This window comes from Atta cephalotes, assembly GCF_000143395.1.
Source record: "Atta cephalotes unplaced genomic scaffold scaffold00039, whole genome shotgun sequence".
Taxonomy (NCBI): Eukaryota; Metazoa; Arthropoda; class Insecta; order Hymenoptera; family Formicidae; genus Atta; species Atta cephalotes.
The window spans coordinates 2115925-2134208 of record NW_012130103.1 but is presented as its reverse complement, the minus strand read 5'-3'; the positions used below and the strand labels follow the sequence as shown (position 1 = coordinate 2134208).

Below are 18284 nucleotides of genomic sequence, written 5' to 3'. Positions count from 1 at the left end.
ACAATTGTTGGTAAACGCGGAATTAATTTCAATCTGACAAGTTTGAAATGTTTCAGACATTCAGCATTGGCAGAACATAGCATTAAGTTAGGACACCACCATATTATTTGATATAATGACTACTATATCTACATCATATTTTCCAAGAAAGTTCCAGGGAAACTCTAGAAATCCAGAAACATCTAGATAACTTAAACAGAGATATGGGCTATAACATAAATAAAATACAGAACATGACTTCCCCTCTCCTCCTTTTAACAAAGTTTATATAAATAGGGAGTCATCCGAAAAGAGATGCTGTTGATCAGTACAAATCCAGATAACAAAAAGTGTCTAAGATGAGGTCTTAAGTTTTTTGCGTCTAAAAGACTTAAGTCTTGTGTTATAATTTAACAAACCTTTTGTGTTATTTGGGAAATGCGCCTCGATGAAGTGAATGATAAAGTTTACAAAACGTTTGCCAATAGATCACAACACCGCGATAACCCGCAAATCCCTTAACATCTCTAAAAAAAAATATCCGTGAAAGTCTCAAGTAATACCGTAAGCCATAAGATATATTCTCAGTATATTTGATATATGTTTTGAGTATATCATAAGAATATATAAGAAATAAAATTTTATTGAGATATAGTGTAGATGTATACAATATATATCTCAATATGTAACAGTGCATTCCATATGTGTAACGAATATTAATGCGATATCGCGTGCTATTTAATTAAATTTATAGATCGATTTTCTTTTTTTTATTTATATATATTTTAATTATTGTTTACATTGCAACTTTTGTCAATTCGAATAAAAATGTATAGTTATAATTTAATTTCCGAAAGAGCAAAATATATTGACAATGATGTATTTTTACTTTGCGGAATTATTAAGTTTATAAATTTATCTAAATTTCTTGACATGTTTTCAGTTTGTTAGTGTGAGTCACTTTGATACCTAATACATTATTAGAATATCAATTTTATAATTTATTGTAATTTTTCAAAGTAGACACTACTTCATTTTTTGAAATCAGTAACTTTATTTTGATAAACTGGTGAACCATTTTGATATTACTGTATTTATATTGCTGAAGAGAGTTCCAAAGTGAAACATTCAATTTCAATTTGGAATTAATTATGAAGATATTATTTTATCTATAATAGAATAAATGTTCTGATATGAATTTGTGCATCATAAACTGCACTGTACTCTCATTAATCTTGAAATTTTTGATTCATTAAAATTATTAATTTAAAAATTATTGTTAGACTAAATCATTAACATTAAATATACAGAAAATAAATAAACATCTACTACTATTTTCTTGTAAACTCAAGATGCAATTTTATATTTTTAATAATTAAAAAAATATTATTTTTCGACGAAATATATTGTAGCGTATTTGTACTCTTTGTATAAATCTCTTTCTTTTGTTTTCGATTTCCCTTTGTATGTATTATTCTTAAACTTTATTATAGATTAATCATCTAAACAACTAATAAAAATATGGCATAATCATAATTAATTGAATGAATAAAAGGATACAATTCCATTTCATGCTACAAATAAATGCTTTGAAGCAGATATATTCTTCGATTGGTCAATTTGTAAAATTCTTTTTTTTTTTGATTGACCAACGAAGTATTTGCAGCGTTAAATGGATCACACTCTATATTATATAATACACACACACACACACACACGCACACACACACACACAATATTATTTAATATACACAATATTATACTATTTTTTTTACAAAAAAATCATTTTTTAAATTATGAACATCAAAATTTTGTTAAATACAGTTTTAAAAATATAGTTTTAAAAAATTGATAGAAAATTTTATATATCATGTTTGGTGCAGAGTATAGTATAATTATGAATTTTCTTATCATAAACAATCAGAAAAAGTTATTATTCTAATATTTCATGTGCAGATTCTTAGTGATTATCACTATCATTATTGCAATATAATATTGCAATTTTACTGATCATCAGTTTAATTAAATTGCACTCCCAGAAAAAAAATATTTCAATAATATATATTTATTAATATATGTTTAAAATTATATGTTTTTAATATATTTATTATACATTTATAATATATATATATAATTACATAAAAATATATAAAATTATCATATATATGTCCATACATATATCTCATTCTTTCCCGGACAGAAAAATGTGAGAAAATATATCAATCAACATATAGCAAGTCTAATTTGGTATGGGGGTAAATTTCGTATACATTCTTTCTATCTATAAAAAATGATTTATCTTTTGCAACCTATCGATTTTTTTATTTAAATGTATAATTTTATGATTCAAAGACTTTATTTTTGTTTTTGTATTTGTTAAATAGTTTTTAAATAAATACCAAGCTTCATCCGAAGTGAAATCCTCTCGACATAAATCTCCAATGTATCTTGCATTGTGGAAGCGTTTTTTAGTCACTAAAGAATTACTTAATTTTCTAAAAATAAAACAAAAATTTTATTAAACTATTCTACATTTGTAGAGAGTTATTTAAAATATACATAAAAATTTGTATAGAGATAAAATTATTAGATATCATATATGTATGAAAGAGGAACGACCAACCTTTTCAAGTGACTTATGGAATTTGTACTGATTGATTCATCAACATTTATTGATTCTTGTATTCTATTTCCTAATATTATGTTTGTTTTCAAGTCAGTATCATGTTTTGTAATAGCTAAGGGATCAATTTCTCTAAAAATAAAATGAGAAGGTTTTTTTAAATCATCCCATATTTATATGAATTATTATAAAAAATTTGTATGAGATTAAGTTACTATTATTGTGTATAAATTAACCTTTTCAATTGTATATCTGTTGAATTTGTATTTATTGTTTCATCTATATTTATGAATTCTTGTCTCTCATTTTCTAATATTGTACTTGTTTCCAAGTTAGTATTATGTTCCATAATGATTAAAGGATCATTAGTTTCGCTAAAAATAAAACGGGGAAGTCTTTTATAAAACTAAAATTTAAATGATTATTATGTGAACCAACCTGCTGAATTGAATATCCATTGAATTCTCTGTATTTATTATAGTTTCATCTATAATTATGCATTCTTGTAGTTCCTCTTTTATTATTATATTTTTTTCAGGATCAGTATCTCTTTCAGTTCTCGATGAAATACCATTATTAATGTTTCCAGAAAGTTCAACGTTTTTCCTAAATTATATAAATATCAATACACATAATATTCTACTTTTTAAAATGTTATGTATATTATACTATGAAATTACCTAATATTTGAGACATGTAATGTAGATGGACATGCTCCTTGTTTAAGGAATCGTCTAACACCATTTCCATATATTTTATAAATAAAATCAGATTGTTTAAAATGTTTGCTACAAATTCCACTGTTTGGACCTAATTCACGACCAATAAATGCAAACCAAATTGCTTTAGTCTTTTCATCTTTTGGCAGCCTTAAAAATATATAAATTAATTCATAAATATTTTTATACTATAAATTATTTTATTTATATATTTTATATTGTATTTTATTTATAACTTTTCATAAAATGCTTTTCAAAATTAATTTTATTAAAATAACTAAAAATTTTTCTGTTAAATTAATTTTTCATTACTTACTACTTTATCTTACTTATAAAAATGCAAATTTAAGACTAATTTAAGACTAATATAAGCTGAGAGAATATATGATGTTTAATCGCATGTGCAATTAAACATCTAATAAATAAAGTATTAATAACATGCTAGAAGTTTACCAGTAAATTTGATCAAAATTGTAATATTAACTGCTTTAATAGCTCCTGTTCTTTCAATAAATCCTATTAACACAATCTGATAACAGAATCAAAATCTAGTTAATCTATCTTGATACATATATATATAACAGAATATTATGCTGATATTCTATTGACAAAATTATATTAAGAGATATTTTATAAATCAATTTTCGATAGATTATTTAAATTAAACAATTTTTTCTTTCTATTTTTGGCAATTCAAAGTTGATATTTTTTAATTCACTATTTATTCGATTAAATATTTTGACGTAATGATCTAAATATTGCTTTGACTTATATTGATTTGATTTTCTGATTTCGATCTTTATCAAGATCTTTAATTGTATATATTACATAAAAATAAATTAAATTGAAAAACCTAGTTGGAAATAAAAATAAGAAAAAGTTGTTTGAAAAGATGTTGTAAATCTGTATAAATGATCTGTACAAATGATCTTAAATTTGTCTATTATTATAAGCTATTTATATTTGTTTATTATTAAGTTATTTATATTTGTCTATTATTAAACTATTTACCTTATATTAAGCTATTGAAATTGTGCAAAATATAACCAATCATAATTCATACTAATGAAATTAATTTTATTCCATTTACATATAGTAAAAAATGTTTTATTGAATACATCATTTGATAAAATTTGTCATATACTTTTTGATATACAAACTTATTATTTATTTTCTATGTATTTATGTCATAATCAAAATGTCAACTTTAATAAATGTATATACTGACCAACCGACAACTACAACAAACAACAGTAAATGTATGCATTAAGAGTTAACTTTGACTGTGACATATATATTCTATATTTATAAAAATATATTTACCGATGAATGGATACATCAATTTCCTCTCCTACTCCTATTTTGCAAATACGACAATATCCAACCATTATCACAATCAAAAGTGTATATTCCGTAGCCCATATAAACTTATAACGTACTGTAGCGTACTTATAGAATAGCATATTCGATTTACTTATTCGACTTGACTCGACTTCTAGTCAACGGTCTGTTCCTTTTAGCTGCATTTCTTATATAGTTAGTTCTTCTTTTACAACTAAATAGAACACACTCGTTTCTATGAGTGCCTGTTCTACAATAGGGGGATATGATCAACGCGATGCTACAAATGCTTTAAAGCACTTTTTGATTGGTCAATTTGTAAAATTCTTTTTTCTAATTGATCATCCAAACACTTCAAACATTTATAATGAGACTTTGACCACAGCCAGGGTCGCAAGTCGTAAGCTGTAAGAAATTGGCCAATCACAGTTAAGTGTGAAAAAAAAAATAATTGACTATGATTAGTTAATTTCTTACGGCTTACCGCTTATGACTCTATTGTAAGAGTCTTTAATTTGTATCTATTGTTCTGATGAGTGCTTCATTATTTTAATAAAACTACTATAGAAATTAGTCATGAACTGGTAGAAGAATATTAATATATAAGTATAATTCTCATCTGGGAGATGCTTCTATGTTGTAGAAGAATAAGCTGAGGAAAAGGAAAGCGCAGCATTGAAGATGATAACAATGATGATGAAAATAATAATGGAGATAAACAGAAAAATATTCATGAAGAGATCATAAATAAATAAATAAATAAGTAAATGAATATATATAATTATAAATAAATAAATATAAATTAACATATAAATAATTATTTCTTATGTCTCACTGCTTCTTTTACTAAATAAATATTTCTATTTTGTAAACGATGGGATAAATGTACAAATAGAACACAAATAGAAATTTCATCATATATGAAATTATTCATTTTTTTTTCTTTCTTTTCTTCCCTTTTTTTACGGTATTTCATTATTGTATTCGTTACACAATATCATCGCGCCTATATCAAGCATTCACTTCGCACTTGCTTGTTTAGTTCATATTTATCATATATTTAATTTTATAAACTTAACCGTCCAATTTTTGTATATTACCATTTTTTTAACAGTTAATTGTATTCACATTGAGAATGACCTGATAGAGGTCAAAATGTTTGTGTTTTAATTTATATAAAGATTTTATTATTTAGTATTTAACAACAAACATGCTGCTTAGTTTATAACCCTTTATCTATTATTTACTTTAATTTAAAATTACTTGAGTCCAATTTCATCTTAATATGTATTTCATATAATTGTAAATATTGAAAATATAAATTCTATACATTATAATTAGAAAAAATTTATTTTTCAATAATTTGCTAATATTACGTAGAAATATAAAATATTTATACAATTTGTGAAGAACAAACATTAGAGTTTGAATTTCTTACAGACAATTAATCCATTAATTGTAAGTTATCAAGTTTCTCACTAGAATAAAATCCTGCTTTGACCGTTCTACCACCGAAGAAACGTCCATTCAAATCAACTACGGCCTTAATAGCACTTTCTATTCTCTTGAATTCAACAAAAATTCGTACTGCTTCCTCTGGCAAAGCTTCAATCACTTCATGAATAATAACACGTGCAACATCACCATATTTAGTGTTGCATTCGTCTTTCACTTCCGGTTCAAGATCGTTATCAACCTCTCCAGGACCAACCATGTTGCGCAAGAGAACAACCTACAAAATGACAGATGTAATTTAGATTTAGATTATAAATATATTTTAAACTATGTAAGGTATATAAAATTATAAAAGACATATTTAAACATAACATGAATTAATAGTAAAAACGTTAATAATAAATAATTAATGGTAATAATTGTGTAACATGTAAATACTTATTATATAATATATTTATGTGTATATATGTGTGTGTATATATATATATATATATATATATATATATATATATAAATATTGTAACATATATATATTATATTGTACTGACTTTGCTTGGACATTTCATTATCTCGGTAATGGTAGGTTCTTCCTGAGGCTGTTGCGATGATAGCTGCAATTGCATCTGTGGTGGAGAAGCTGTAACAGGTGGTGGTGGAGGCATTAATTGTTCTTTTTCGCCGACTATTCTACCACCACGTTTACTGGTTTTTTCCACTTGCAATGCTACTGACATGCCTTGTTCTTTCTTGCCAAGACCCTGCCCCTCTTTAAAACCATACTTGGCCATTATTTTTGCTGCTACAGACGATGTTGAGTAGCCCAAATTAGTTGGCTGTCGTGGTGGTGGAGGTGGCAATTCTGCAGATTCTTGTAAGGATGGTGGTGGTGCTATAGCAGCGCCTCCTACCATAGCTCTCGAAGTTGGCGTTCTCTCCTCATCTCTTTCGGGAGGTATCATTGCACTGTTTCCACCAGCAGTCTTTACAAACATAAAATGTTAATATTATTATAATACTTTATTTTTATTTAGTATAATTATAACATTTACATTAAGTTTACATTTACATTAAGTTTATATTATTATTTTTAAATTACTATTATATTTTATTATTTATTTTTATTAATTATTATTATAACTTTTAAATGGTTTTCATAGTTTTTCTTATTCAATCTAGCAACACCAAGTGTTTTCTCATAAACATTTTTCTATTTAAATTGAATTTTTTTCATTTTACTGTTGCTTCTTTAATTTTTTGTAGTAACACTTAAATTGAATAAGGTAACACAATTTTGTGTTATAATAATGTTTTGAAGGAGAATTAAATAACTACTACTACTACTTTGATTGGAAGACAAAATGTTTTCGAATAGACTGTGATATAACTTTTTTTAAGAAATTTGAAAAAGAAAGAAAAAAGAATTAAAGACTTAGAATTGGAAAAGGAAAATTTTAAGAACCTTCAATAGGAATACAAAAATATATACTTAGGTTTTATTGTATAAAAATTATAGGATATTATTATAGGATATTATATTTTTTATATATAATTCTTGGATTATATTTTTTACTTGGCATCATTGTTTTATCTTTTTTTTTAAACTAATTTTGTATTATATATTACCTGAGTATCTTCAAAGCGAGTACTATCTCTTCGGCGTTTGCGCATTTCTGTCTCTTGATCATGTTCCCTATCCCTGATGTCACGTAATTCTTTCACAACTTTTTCATATTCGTTAGGCCATATAGGATCATATTCATTCACTACGTTCCAATCAAATTCGCCACCTACTCCTATGTTGCTCACGCTGCCACTGGATAATGGATTGTTATGAGTATTGTCATCCTCTCTGTCAACATCGCGATTAGCTTTCGACTTTAAGTCTATCACTGGTGCTAATACCGCAGAAGCTTTCCTGTTTTGTTCACGTTTTGGCTGAATTTATAAATAGCAATTAGAAGCTTATTTTTAACAAATGAAAATTACATCAAAAATTATTTTTTAAGTAATTATTTAGTATGTATTAGTATGTATTATTTAGTATGTATTAAGATACAGATTTACCTGTGTAGTAGCAGCCTTTTTTAGCTGCAACTGAGATTGCAATAATTTAATGCCGGAAGACCATCCAGCAACCTTTTCTGTAGTTCGATGCTTGTCAAAATCGTCGTACAAAGACATATTGAGTTACTTCAATGTTTAACTAACATTTGACTGCAACTGACATTTCAAATATAACCTCAACTAACTTGATCTTCAGAAATTCATAGATCCAATAAACTTATATAGAAATACGCTACTTATATAGTGTACACTAGAGTCAAAAACCATAGACAGTATAGATAGACCGAGCGGCACGAAACATGATGTGCATGAAGAAGGGAACAGAAATGAAATTTATTTCTGTTCCCTTTTCTCTGCACAGACTTTTATAAAATATTAAAGCGGGGAGCACAGACTCTTGCATAACGCATAACACATAAAGCATAAGAAATTCAACCAATTTTTATTTCATAGAAAGGAGGGAAATGGAAGACTTTAATTGGTTTATTTTTTTATGCATTACGTATTATGTATTATGCAAGAGTCTGTACTCTCCGCTTTAAATTGACGGCATATGATGTTTGTTTTTCTGCTGGCTGGATTAAAATCTTGTTACCGTATTGATTACGATGCTGTCAGTGTCAGTATCGCAACCAATAATTATCGATTTAATTATTGACCCTCGTAATAATTATCAGGGCTGCGTTTAGGAATTGAACGCCTAGATAATTCTAAGAGTTCTAGAGTGTAATTTTGTATAATATACATAACGTAAGCTTAGAGTTATGTGAGCATAATTCTTGAACATAGCCTTAAAGTGTATGAATTCGAGATTCAAGCATAAATCATAGAACAGTAACTGGAAATAACCTATCTAAGCAGTAAGTGAAAAGTGTAAGCAACATTTGAGAGACAGAAGATGTATTTCTGTATATATTTCTGTCCTTTAGATGTTGCTCACAGCTCGACATCCGTATTCCCAATAAGAAAGGGGCATACGGACGTTGAGCTGTGAGCAACATTTAATGACTCCTTCATACTGAACGCAGAAACGCTTGCCGCGCGGCAAAATGAGACGCAGTAACCAATGAACATATTAGGAGCTGTAAGTTTATTGGCTACCGCATCACATTTTGCCGCGCGGCAAGCGTTTCCGCGTCCAGTATGCAGAAGCCATAAAGGACAGAAATATCTTTCTATCATTTTCGATCCTATTTTGGCACATGCGCAGAAAGAAGAAAAGTTACTGAGCAGGACAGAAATATACATCTTCTGTTTCTTAGTCTTGTTCATACTTTCCACTCATTATTCCCCTTCTAGTTACTATAAATTCTATGTTGTTTTATGCAATTCTATGGCAATTCTATGGTATAGATCATCAAATACAATTGAGAGCGTAAGGTGAGATTTCTCGTTGAAACAGATTAGAAAAGGTATACATATAGTAGATACACAGTGAACATATTGAGTCAAGTAAGATTAAGATTATTCAATTGAAAAAACAACTAAGGAATTGACAACCAATCATTGAGAACGGAATTGATATCGAGACCATAATAGGCAGACAGTGGATTCGAGAGTTGAAAAATAAGAAAATAGATATAATACAATGTTCTCTCATAACTAAAGGATAACTCGAACGAACGTGCTTTTGATACTGCAAACTAGTACACACTAATGTTAATTTAGCACAAGAAGAAGCAGATAAAATGGAGAAACGAACGACAAGGAAACGTTCGACTGTTGGTTGGTTCTTTTTTTATACTGGGTTTTTTTGTTTTAGCACTTAGACTGATTTTAAAAAACGGAAAAGTAACGAATAGGTTATCTTTTAAGTAACGATAACTGTGTAATGAGTTACTTTTAAAAATCAATAACTGGAAATGATAACTTGTTACTTTTAAAAAATAATTTTCCATTCTCCGCAATAAATCAATCTCAATGAAACACCATGATCATTTGCCTCCACGTTTCTCAACAAAACGTTTCTTTGCTCGTTGCAGATACACGTTGTCTTCCATTGAAGATTAATTTTTAAACGAAACTTTACAATCTTTTGTGATAATTTTTTGTATTATTTATTATCGTTAATTTTCGTAATCTATAAATAAAAGTCCAGATTCGATTGAACAATATTTTGACAAACGTAATCTTAAATGTAGTCTTAAATTTAAATAATGATTATTATACGTGTAAATTACATTGTACATGTATAGTGACTCTATCGTGAGCTTCGGGTTCGAAGAGATTTATCCGTGTTTTTAAAAATTACGCATGCTTTCCTTTTTCATTTCATTTCGTCAAAACTTCATTTACTTTCATTATATTTCAGGTAGAATTGGTATGACCAAGCGGCACCTTTGCGACAAATGCTCTAAGACCTTCATGCATAAGGCCAACCTGATACGCCACAAATACGAATGCGGCATATCTCCGCAATTTATTTGCACAATCTGCGGACAGAGTTATACGCAGAAAATTTATTTACTGCGTCACATTGACTATGTCCACAGTATTTTTCCTCTCGCGAAAATCGCGTCACATCATCCATAAATTACATCTCGAAAGCATCTTTTGCAAGAAACTTTGAATCGTTTCTGAAGATGAACAAACAACCCTGAAGATTTGCCATCTGGTAATAAATAGACTTTGCTATAATGATATAAATTATTTTATGTATAGAGCGAGTCCATTAATTGTAAAAAAACATGATCATCTGGAAGATATATCTTGTTAAATGGCGGACTGATTAAAATCTAAAATTAGAATCTAAGAATTTTGAAGGAAATTACACATATTATTCAAAAATATATATTCAAAAATATTATTTCAAAAATATGTACGAGATTTTGAAAGTAAATAATAATTTGTATTATTATTGATCATATTTTACAATAATTGTGATGTGAAAATATAAGTATTACATTGATATTGTACTTTATTTAACTCTTTACTTCATCCATTGTATATATAAATATACAATGGATGGATACAAAATCGAAAAATATTTATGAGAAATATTGAAGAATAAATTAAATTTCTGATTGATTGTTGATAGAGAGCCTGTTTGGAGAGACACTGTTAATGCTATTTATATCGTTTTATCCTTGTTTTGATAAACTGTGAAGAATTAGAGAATGATACAAATAGCGCTAACAGTGTCTTTTCGAATGAACCCAAAATGTTTGAGTTTAATAGAAAAAAACTTTTCAATTAAAAATTTTTAAATATAATTGATCTTGCCCTTAGTTCCTTATTCGACCTAAATGTAAAAATCATATTAAAAAATCTTACAATAGTTACAAAGCTGCTTTTTCTGAAAGTATATTTTGTGAAAATTGCGAGAAATTGGTATCTTCTTTTGTGAGTTGCTGAAAAAGCTCAAGAAATGTCTTAAATATATGTAGTATTGAATTCAACTCTATTGTCGCGTATAATAGTAAGTAATCATTAATTGCGTAATCATTGCGATTTGCATAATCATTTGCGCGGTAAATATGGCGATACATTTCCGGTTTTGACTGTTAACGACGGACATGCGTGCGAATACATTCAGACTCTGTTTAGAGTCCTAATTTATAAGAGAAGCACGACTGGTGCTAAGTATTCTGATTAGCATCATTACAATCATGTGATTGCAGCCAATGATTAACTTATTTCTGCAAGATGGCTGCCTAAGATGGCTGGATGATTTGATAGATTTCATCCGTCTTGCAAATGACGCCATTTTTAGTATTTCTTCCAGTACTTTTGCGATACTGACATAAGTCGGTAGCGCTTCTCTTATAAAGCTAGAATTCTAATGCAGACACACAATAGAAGGAATAAGGAATAATGATATCAACTTATCAGAAACCGTGTATTCCGGTATATCCGATTTCTGGTTGAAATCTTTATTCTTTATTCCTTCTATTGTAGTTGCACCTTATAAAAACTCTAGTCGAATCCAAGGCTGCATTCAGATTCCCTGGGTACTCCTCAAGTATCTGTCATCTTTGTTTAACATTCGGCAAATAACAAGGATATGACATCCGGAGAATACCCGAGGTGGAAATCCGAACGCAATCTCATATAAATTCAGCAAATAGAATACAGATTTCAGTTAGGACCAATTAAAACTGGCAACTCTATTGGCTGAATTTTAGGATTAAGACCGAAGTATAAAACAAGCACGTATTAATAGAAACTTGGACATAAATCCGAAGGCATCCTATGTAAGTTGCATTTAAGGGCAAAATGCGTGGACATCATTATTTTGTTACTGCGCATCTTCGGGAATATAAACTTTCTAATTCCGCCATGTTTCGTCTTATGATTGGAGGTGGTTTCTCTAGAATACCGATAGTTGAAGTTCTTTCTCCATCGCAGCAAGATGGGTAAGTGACATGATTTTATTGAAATTAATCTTCATCGTAACGAATCTGAACTTTCTCTCCGCGATATCGCAACGAAACGTAATCAGCACGTGAATCAGATATCGTCCTTTTGTCGGCAAGGAATATTATTTTCGTTCTTTCGACCTGAGTTCGTAGAAGCTGGCTCGACGCTTGTCGATGTCGAGCTTAGCTATGTTGAACTCGTGACACTTTCATGATTTATATTTTCTCTTTTTAACAGCGAAAGCCACGTTTTAAACAAACGTAAATATTGTAGATTGTCCATGCATTTATTAATTTTTCTAATCTGTATAGAAAAAAATTTATAGCACAATGTGATATAGTGTTTGGTTAGGTTAACTTTTCTTTTTTAAATAGGTTTTTTAATGAGTTTAAGTTAAGAAGCTCGAGAGTTTACTAAGTTATTTTCAATATTGCATTATAGGTATTTCTCGGGATCACTGGCATAAGCGGAGAGCTACTGGTGGAAAGAGGAAGCCCATTCGCAAGAAGAGGAAATTTGAGTTGGGACGTCCAGCTGCAAATACCAAACTTGGTCCACAGCGGATTCATACTGTAAGCTTAATTTTCTCAAACTTTACTTTCACTATGATGGAATTATAGAAGTAAAACATAGACGTAAAACATTAAGTTAATGGAGGTATCTCAATATCAATCAATCTCAATATCATTAATACAATAAATATCAATGTCATAGTGAACAAAATTATAGTTTAGTCATTGATTTGTAAGTATGCATCATTTGTCCTTGTTTAACATTTGATAAATGACAAGGATAAAATGATTCCATGAGTGTTAAATGGAACGCAGCCATTGTTATTGTGATGTTATATCTATTGTTAAACCCATTCTACAGTGGAATAGCAGTAGTGGATTAAGGAGTAGAAATCTATCAATCATAGTTGAATGTGAAAAGGATAATCAACTATGATTAGTCGATTTCTATACCTACTCTTTAATCTACTGCCCATTGTAGAATGAACTTTACAATTACTCATGAAAAAATATTTTAATAATTCATTCTTTACTATGAAGTTATAAAATGATGATCCTTACCTACTCTGAGTGCCATGATTGTTCATAATCTCACAGCGATCTGACGTATATTTCATAAATACATATATTTAATGTGTTGAAATCAGTTATAAACATATCTATTTTATTGTGTGTATATACTAGGTCCGTACACGTGGAGGCAATAAAAAATACAGAGCACTTAGATTGGACGCTGGAAACTTTTCCTGGGGTTCTGAGTGCAGCACTAGAAAAACTCGTATTATTGATGTTGTTTACAATGCATCAAACAATGAACTAGTACGAACCAAAACTTTGGTGAAGAACGCTATTGTCACTATCGATGCTACGCCTTTCAGACAGTGGTATGAAGGTCATTATGTATTGCCACTGGGTCGCAAGAGGGGTGCTAAACTTGTGAGTATTTAAATATAATTTAATTTTAAATATAATTTAAATTTATGGAATATTATATGTATATGTATATGATATATAAAATGGAGCATAATTGTTTTTTTAGACGGAAGCTGAAGAAGAAGTGTTGAATAAAAAACGTTCTAAAAAAGCAGAATCCAAATACAAGGCAAGACAACGATTTGCCAAGGTTGAACCTGCTTTGGAAGAACAATTTGCAACGGGACGTGTTCTTGGTATGAAAATTTTTAATTCTTTAAATTTTTTACAAAATTAATTTGTTAACATGTACTTGCATAGATTAATATTTCTTTTTAAATGAGTGTTAAAGAGATGTTTTACTCTTTCTTTTTAAATCAATACTCTTAATAAAATATTCTTCATTCTTTTTTACATACACATATTTTAAATTTAATGTGACTTAATAGAATTAATAATTTTATTTTCTCATTTTTAGCTTGTATAGCAAGCAGGCCTGGACAGTGCGGTAGAGCTGACGGTTATATTCTTGAGGGCAAGGAGCTTGAGTTTTATATGAGGAAGATTAAGAGCAAGAAAGCTAAATAATTATAATTATGATTCATTAATAAAAAACAAGCTTGAAATACGAAAGAAATTGTCTTGTTTATTATTCTCTTCGAATGGAAGTAGATGAACTCGTTAGATAAGATATAGATATTTTAAATATACTTTTAAAATATACTTTCAAAATATAGATATATATATATATATATATAGATATGGATAAAATATAACTTAATATATACATATGAATGTAGAATAATGCATTTAAAATGTTTGTAAATTGGATAGCTAAGTAATAATTAAAAATTAATTTGAAATAATTAATCGAGATAGCGTGGTGCTTTTAAAAATTGATTAAAGTAATTTTTAGATGCGTTTCGAGCAATTCCGTATGAAGCGCATGATACATCATTTGTCTTTTAACAAGTAATAAAGAAGGAAGTAGCCATAGGTCTGTTCTTTTTTAAGAAGAAAAAGAGATCAATCGCAAGTTCAACTTCAAAAAGAATAGGTTTCATGTCGTAAAAGTGCGAAACCGCTATCGACGCTATCAGCGCTATCTATGGAGCAATTAGTTTGTGCTCCGTTTCTTCTGCTTATTCTTGTGCTTGATAAGACATGACAGCGACGGTTAATGGTACATTCCTTATCTTGTCTTTTAATATTATATCAATAATATATGAAAAAATAACTGATTAAATGTCTTCTTGTTTGTTATTTAATAAACAAGAAGATTTCCATAATTGGTGCTTTTTTCATGAGAGAGTTTTTGTCATAACCTTACAATAAAATTATATTTTTTCATTCAGTACAATAATTAAGACGATGTTATACATTTTTAAAAACCGTTTCGTTTTACAGGTTGGTTATTAAACAATCTTTCCACGATGTATAGACACGCATCGTGTTTTAATTTTTATCCCTTAATCAGTTTCCTACAAGCGCGAAATTATGCTGCCAGAAAAGGTACGAGAGAAAAAGCAAGGAAGAAAAAAATCAAAAAGGTCATTGAAAAGGTGGGCTTCATCCCGCATGATCAGAGAATGAAAGTGTAAGCACATCTTCATATCATATATATGAAAATATATATCATTATTATAATATATTAATATTGCACTCTTGCGATATTAGTACAGGTGTAAAGAAGACACTCGAGCTAAAGGATATTTCACCAGATGACAGTAAGAAGCCCGAACCAATAGATAATGTATGGATTTCAAAATATCATAAATGGAAAATTGATTCATTTGAAGAAGCAGTTCAGAATCATCGTGAAACACATCATCCCACTATATATAATTTGCCAAATGAACCTATAAAAGCATTTCTAGAATTGGATATGCAAGTAAGAATAAGAAGAAGTCTATGCAAGATATATGATATATAAGATTGTGCTAAATGTATAATTATATGTTATCAGGGTGTCAAAAAGACAAAATTTGTCGATTCTTTTACACGAATAGTATGTCTACCACATGTATTCGATCATGGTCAAACCAGAAAACTACTAGTATTCTGTAAGAGTCTCGAAATGGAAGAGATTGCAAGAAATGCTGGAGCTGATTATGTTGGTGGTAAACAATTAATAAAACAGATTCAGGTGAGATATTATTTCTTACAGCATATTATTGCTTATGTATTGTTTGTTATATGTACTATATATTATATAACAAGCTTGCAGAGATTATTGTTTAATAATTGATGACATTCTATTTTAGAATGGACAATTTTCAATGAAGGAATACGATATTATTTTGTCAGAACCAACTATTTTACCTGATTTGTTATTAATTAGAGGACTTATGAGAAAAAGATTTCCCAATGCTAAATCAGGTTAGTGAAAATATGTAATTATACTTTTAAATTTTCATCTTTGTAATGTATTGTGTGCTCTTCATGAGTGTACTACATAAATACATTGTTAGCGTAGAAAGTAGTACACATGTAGCACAATAGTAACAGAAAGTATGCACTTAGTAATATCTGAAATTCAAGCGTTTTTAAAAAATGCTTCGCATTGAATTTCATGCTTTGTTAATAAAATGTGAAGCAGCATATGTACTTTTTAATTAAAAAATATTATTAGTCCAATTTAAAATATAAACTTTGTACAAGATTTGTGAAAACGAAATTGAACGATTTGCATCTGTTTTAAAATAAATGTTATTTATATTCTTTATCATATAAATTTTGTTCTACTAGGTACTTTGGATACTGATTTAAAAACAATGATAACGAAGTTTTCAACTGGTATGAAATATATGGGAAAGCCACATGAAATTCTTAAGTCTTTTGGAACCGTCGATATTGCATTTGGAACGGTAAATCCTTGATGTTATTTATATAAATGTTTTGTATTTATAAATAGATATTGATTGGTGCGAATTATATATTTTATCTCATGATTTACAAAAAATTACCAATCAATTTCATATATTATAGCTTGATATGGACACAAAACAGTTGGAGGAGAATTTTGCTACCATTATTAAAGATGTCAACAAAGAGAGACCACGTCGACCAGGACCTTTCATCACAAGGTAATTTTGAAAATCATTCACATTAAAATGATCATGTTCTCATTTACAAATAAATAATTATAATTATTATATTTTAATAGAGCTCTAATTACGTGTTCGCCATCGCCAGAAAAGTTTAAAATTGACTTTGAACAGTATCTATCTGAAGATAAAGTAACAGAAGAAGCAGAAGAAGAAGAAGCAAGGCAAGATGCTGTTATCGCGTCTCATTAAATTTGTTCATAGGACTATATATAATAAAATAATATGTATAGTTATAGATATACACATTGTAATAATTGAACAAACCTGTATTTTCCTATCATTGTGATTATGAGGTTTAATGTTTCACTTATATGTTATACATGCTTCTAAAAAGCTAAATTGTAGATTTTGTAAATCTTCATCTAAAATTAATTAATTAAAAAAAGTATATTAAACTATATAATGCAAGAATGAACAGATTAGCAATTGTATTTTGTATTTTAAAATTTATAACTATTACGATTTCATGCAAAATATTGAAACTGTTCGTAACTACATATAGTTTGACCGTAACAATCCTTCACCGAAAGGCATATAATTATGTGGGACGTAATCTCGTTAACGCAGATAGAACATGATGACTATGGTCCGCTTATGCGTTAATAAGCCACGAGCATACGGAGGGAGACAGAGGCGGCTTCAGAGTTAACGGTGCCCTAGGCAATGTATTTACTACTAATGAATACGAGGCTTTACTTCATTGAGGGAGCTATTGTACATACAAGGGCTTCGGTGATAAAGCGCTTATAGATATTTAATATGCGATGAAATCTTATAGCCTTCTCATAGTCTAATACGAAGCCCTTGTGCACGCAAAAGCTTCTGTAAATATGATATACTTTTGTAAATTATTAATTATAGTTTAAGGTGGACGTGTTTTATGTTATGATATCCTGATGCGTTTCGTCAATAAGAGTTTCTATAGTAGAAATATAGTACTTTCTGAGCAAAGATCTGCTTTTCTTTAACGCAGAATGCTTGTTTTTGCGCTTGAATTTCTTCTTCGATTTAAGGATAAAAGATGTAGGAACAAAGATTTTATAGACGTTAAAAGTATGTTTTACGATCTGGCGGAAATAAATGAGCAAGATTTTTTTACAGAAATGACTTCGACGATTCAAGAAATAGATTCAAGAAGTATATTTATACAACTTTCTCTCTCTCTCTAGTTGCCTTTCTCAGCGTTTGCGAGAGCCTAACGTTATAATGT

The 18284-nt window shown here is 28.8% G+C and overlaps 4 protein-coding genes across 4 annotated transcripts; 2 read left to right on the top strand and 2 right to left on the bottom strand.

The window, feature by feature from the left end:
- Positions 1–87: 87 nt before the first annotated feature.
- Positions 88–4709, bottom strand: LOC105622092. The gene is made up of 7 exons (XM_012203525.1): positions 4645–4709; positions 3283–3471; positions 3041–3208; positions 2839–2976; positions 2603–2734; positions 2379–2474; positions 88–190 (listed from the first exon to the last, which is right to left on the bottom strand). Exons 1-7 carry the CDS (start codon positions 4707–4709, stop codon positions 88–90), a joined length of 891 nt encoding a protein of 296 aa, XP_012058915.1.
- A 1397-nt stretch (positions 4710–6106) lies between these two features.
- Positions 6107–8298, bottom strand: LOC105622019 (splicing factor 45). The gene is made up of 4 exons (XM_012203454.1): positions 8182–8298; positions 7741–8052; positions 6666–7097; positions 6107–6394 (listed from the first exon to the last, which is right to left on the bottom strand). Exons 1-4 carry the CDS (start codon positions 8296–8298, stop codon positions 6107–6109), a joined length of 1149 nt encoding a protein of 382 aa, XP_012058844.1.
- A 4223-nt stretch (positions 8299–12521) lies between these two features.
- On the top strand, positions 12522–14601 carry LOC105622018 (40S ribosomal protein S8). Its single transcript, XM_012203453.1, has 5 exons — positions 12522–12536; positions 12982–13112; positions 13737–13988; positions 14092–14221; positions 14443–14601. The coding sequence occupies exons 1-5, from the start codon at positions 12533–12535 to the stop codon at positions 14550–14552; spliced, it is 627 nt and encodes a 208-aa protein (XP_012058843.1). The 5' UTR covers positions 12522–12532; the 3' UTR covers positions 14553–14601.
- Positions 14602–15397: 796 nt separating this feature from the next.
- On the top strand, positions 15398–17307 carry LOC105622017 (39S ribosomal protein L1, mitochondrial). Its single transcript, XM_012203452.1, has 7 exons — positions 15398–15561; positions 15642–15855; positions 15931–16110; positions 16229–16343; positions 16713–16831; positions 16953–17050; positions 17131–17307. The coding sequence occupies exons 1-7, from the start codon at positions 15398–15400 to the stop codon at positions 17261–17263; spliced, it is 1023 nt and encodes a 340-aa protein (XP_012058842.1). The 3' UTR covers positions 17264–17307.
- The last annotated feature ends 977 nt before the right edge of the window (positions 17308–18284 follow it).

What these genes read in the sequence shown, in the direction of transcription:
- LOC105622092 (XM_012203525.1), bottom strand. Translation starts at nt 4,709, where the DNA reads ATGGTTGGATATTGTCGTATTTGCAAAATAGGAGTAGGAGAGGAAATT. An exon ending in ATTGATGTATCCATTCATCG is followed by an intron (nt 3,472 to 4,644) that starts GTAAATATATTT and finishes TATATTTTTAAG; the next exon opens with GCTGCCAAAAGATGAAAAGA. An exon ending in TTACATGTCTCAAATATTAG is followed by an intron (nt 3,209 to 3,282) that starts GTAATTTCATAG and finishes TATATAATTTAG; the next exon opens with GAAAAACGTTGAACTTTCTG.
- LOC105622019 (XM_012203454.1), bottom strand. Translation starts at nt 8,298, where the DNA reads ATGTCTTTGTACGACGATTTTGACAAGCATCGAACTACAGAAAAGGTT. An exon ending in AAAAGGCTGCTACTACACAG is followed by an intron (nt 8,053 to 8,181) that starts GTAAATCTGTAT and finishes TTATAAATTCAG; the next exon opens with CCAAAACGTGAACAAAACAG. An exon ending in CTCGCTTTGAAGATACTCAG is followed by an intron (nt 7,098 to 7,740) that starts GTAATATATAAT and finishes ATGTTTGTAAAG; the next exon opens with ACTGCTGGTGGAAACAGTGC.
- LOC105622018 (XM_012203453.1), top strand. An exon ending in GCAAGAGGGGTGCTAAACTT is followed by an intron (nt 13,989 to 14,091) that starts GTGAGTATTTAA and finishes TTGTTTTTTTAG; the next exon opens with ACGGAAGCTGAAGAAGAAGT. An exon ending in TGCAACGGGACGTGTTCTTG is followed by an intron (nt 14,222 to 14,442) that starts GTATGAAAATTT and finishes TCTCATTTTTAG; the next exon opens with CTTGTATAGCAAGCAGGCCT.
- LOC105622017 (XM_012203452.1), top strand. Translation starts at nt 15,398, where the DNA reads ATGTATAGACACGCATCGTGTTTTAATTTTTATCCCTTAATCAGTTTC. An exon ending in TTCTAGAATTGGATATGCAA is followed by an intron (nt 15,856 to 15,930) that starts GTAAGAATAAGA and finishes ATATGTTATCAG; the next exon opens with GGTGTCAAAAAGACAAAATT. An exon ending in ATTTCCCAATGCTAAATCAG is followed by an intron (nt 16,344 to 16,712) that starts GTTAGTGAAAAT and finishes TTGTTCTACTAG; the next exon opens with GTACTTTGGATACTGATTTA.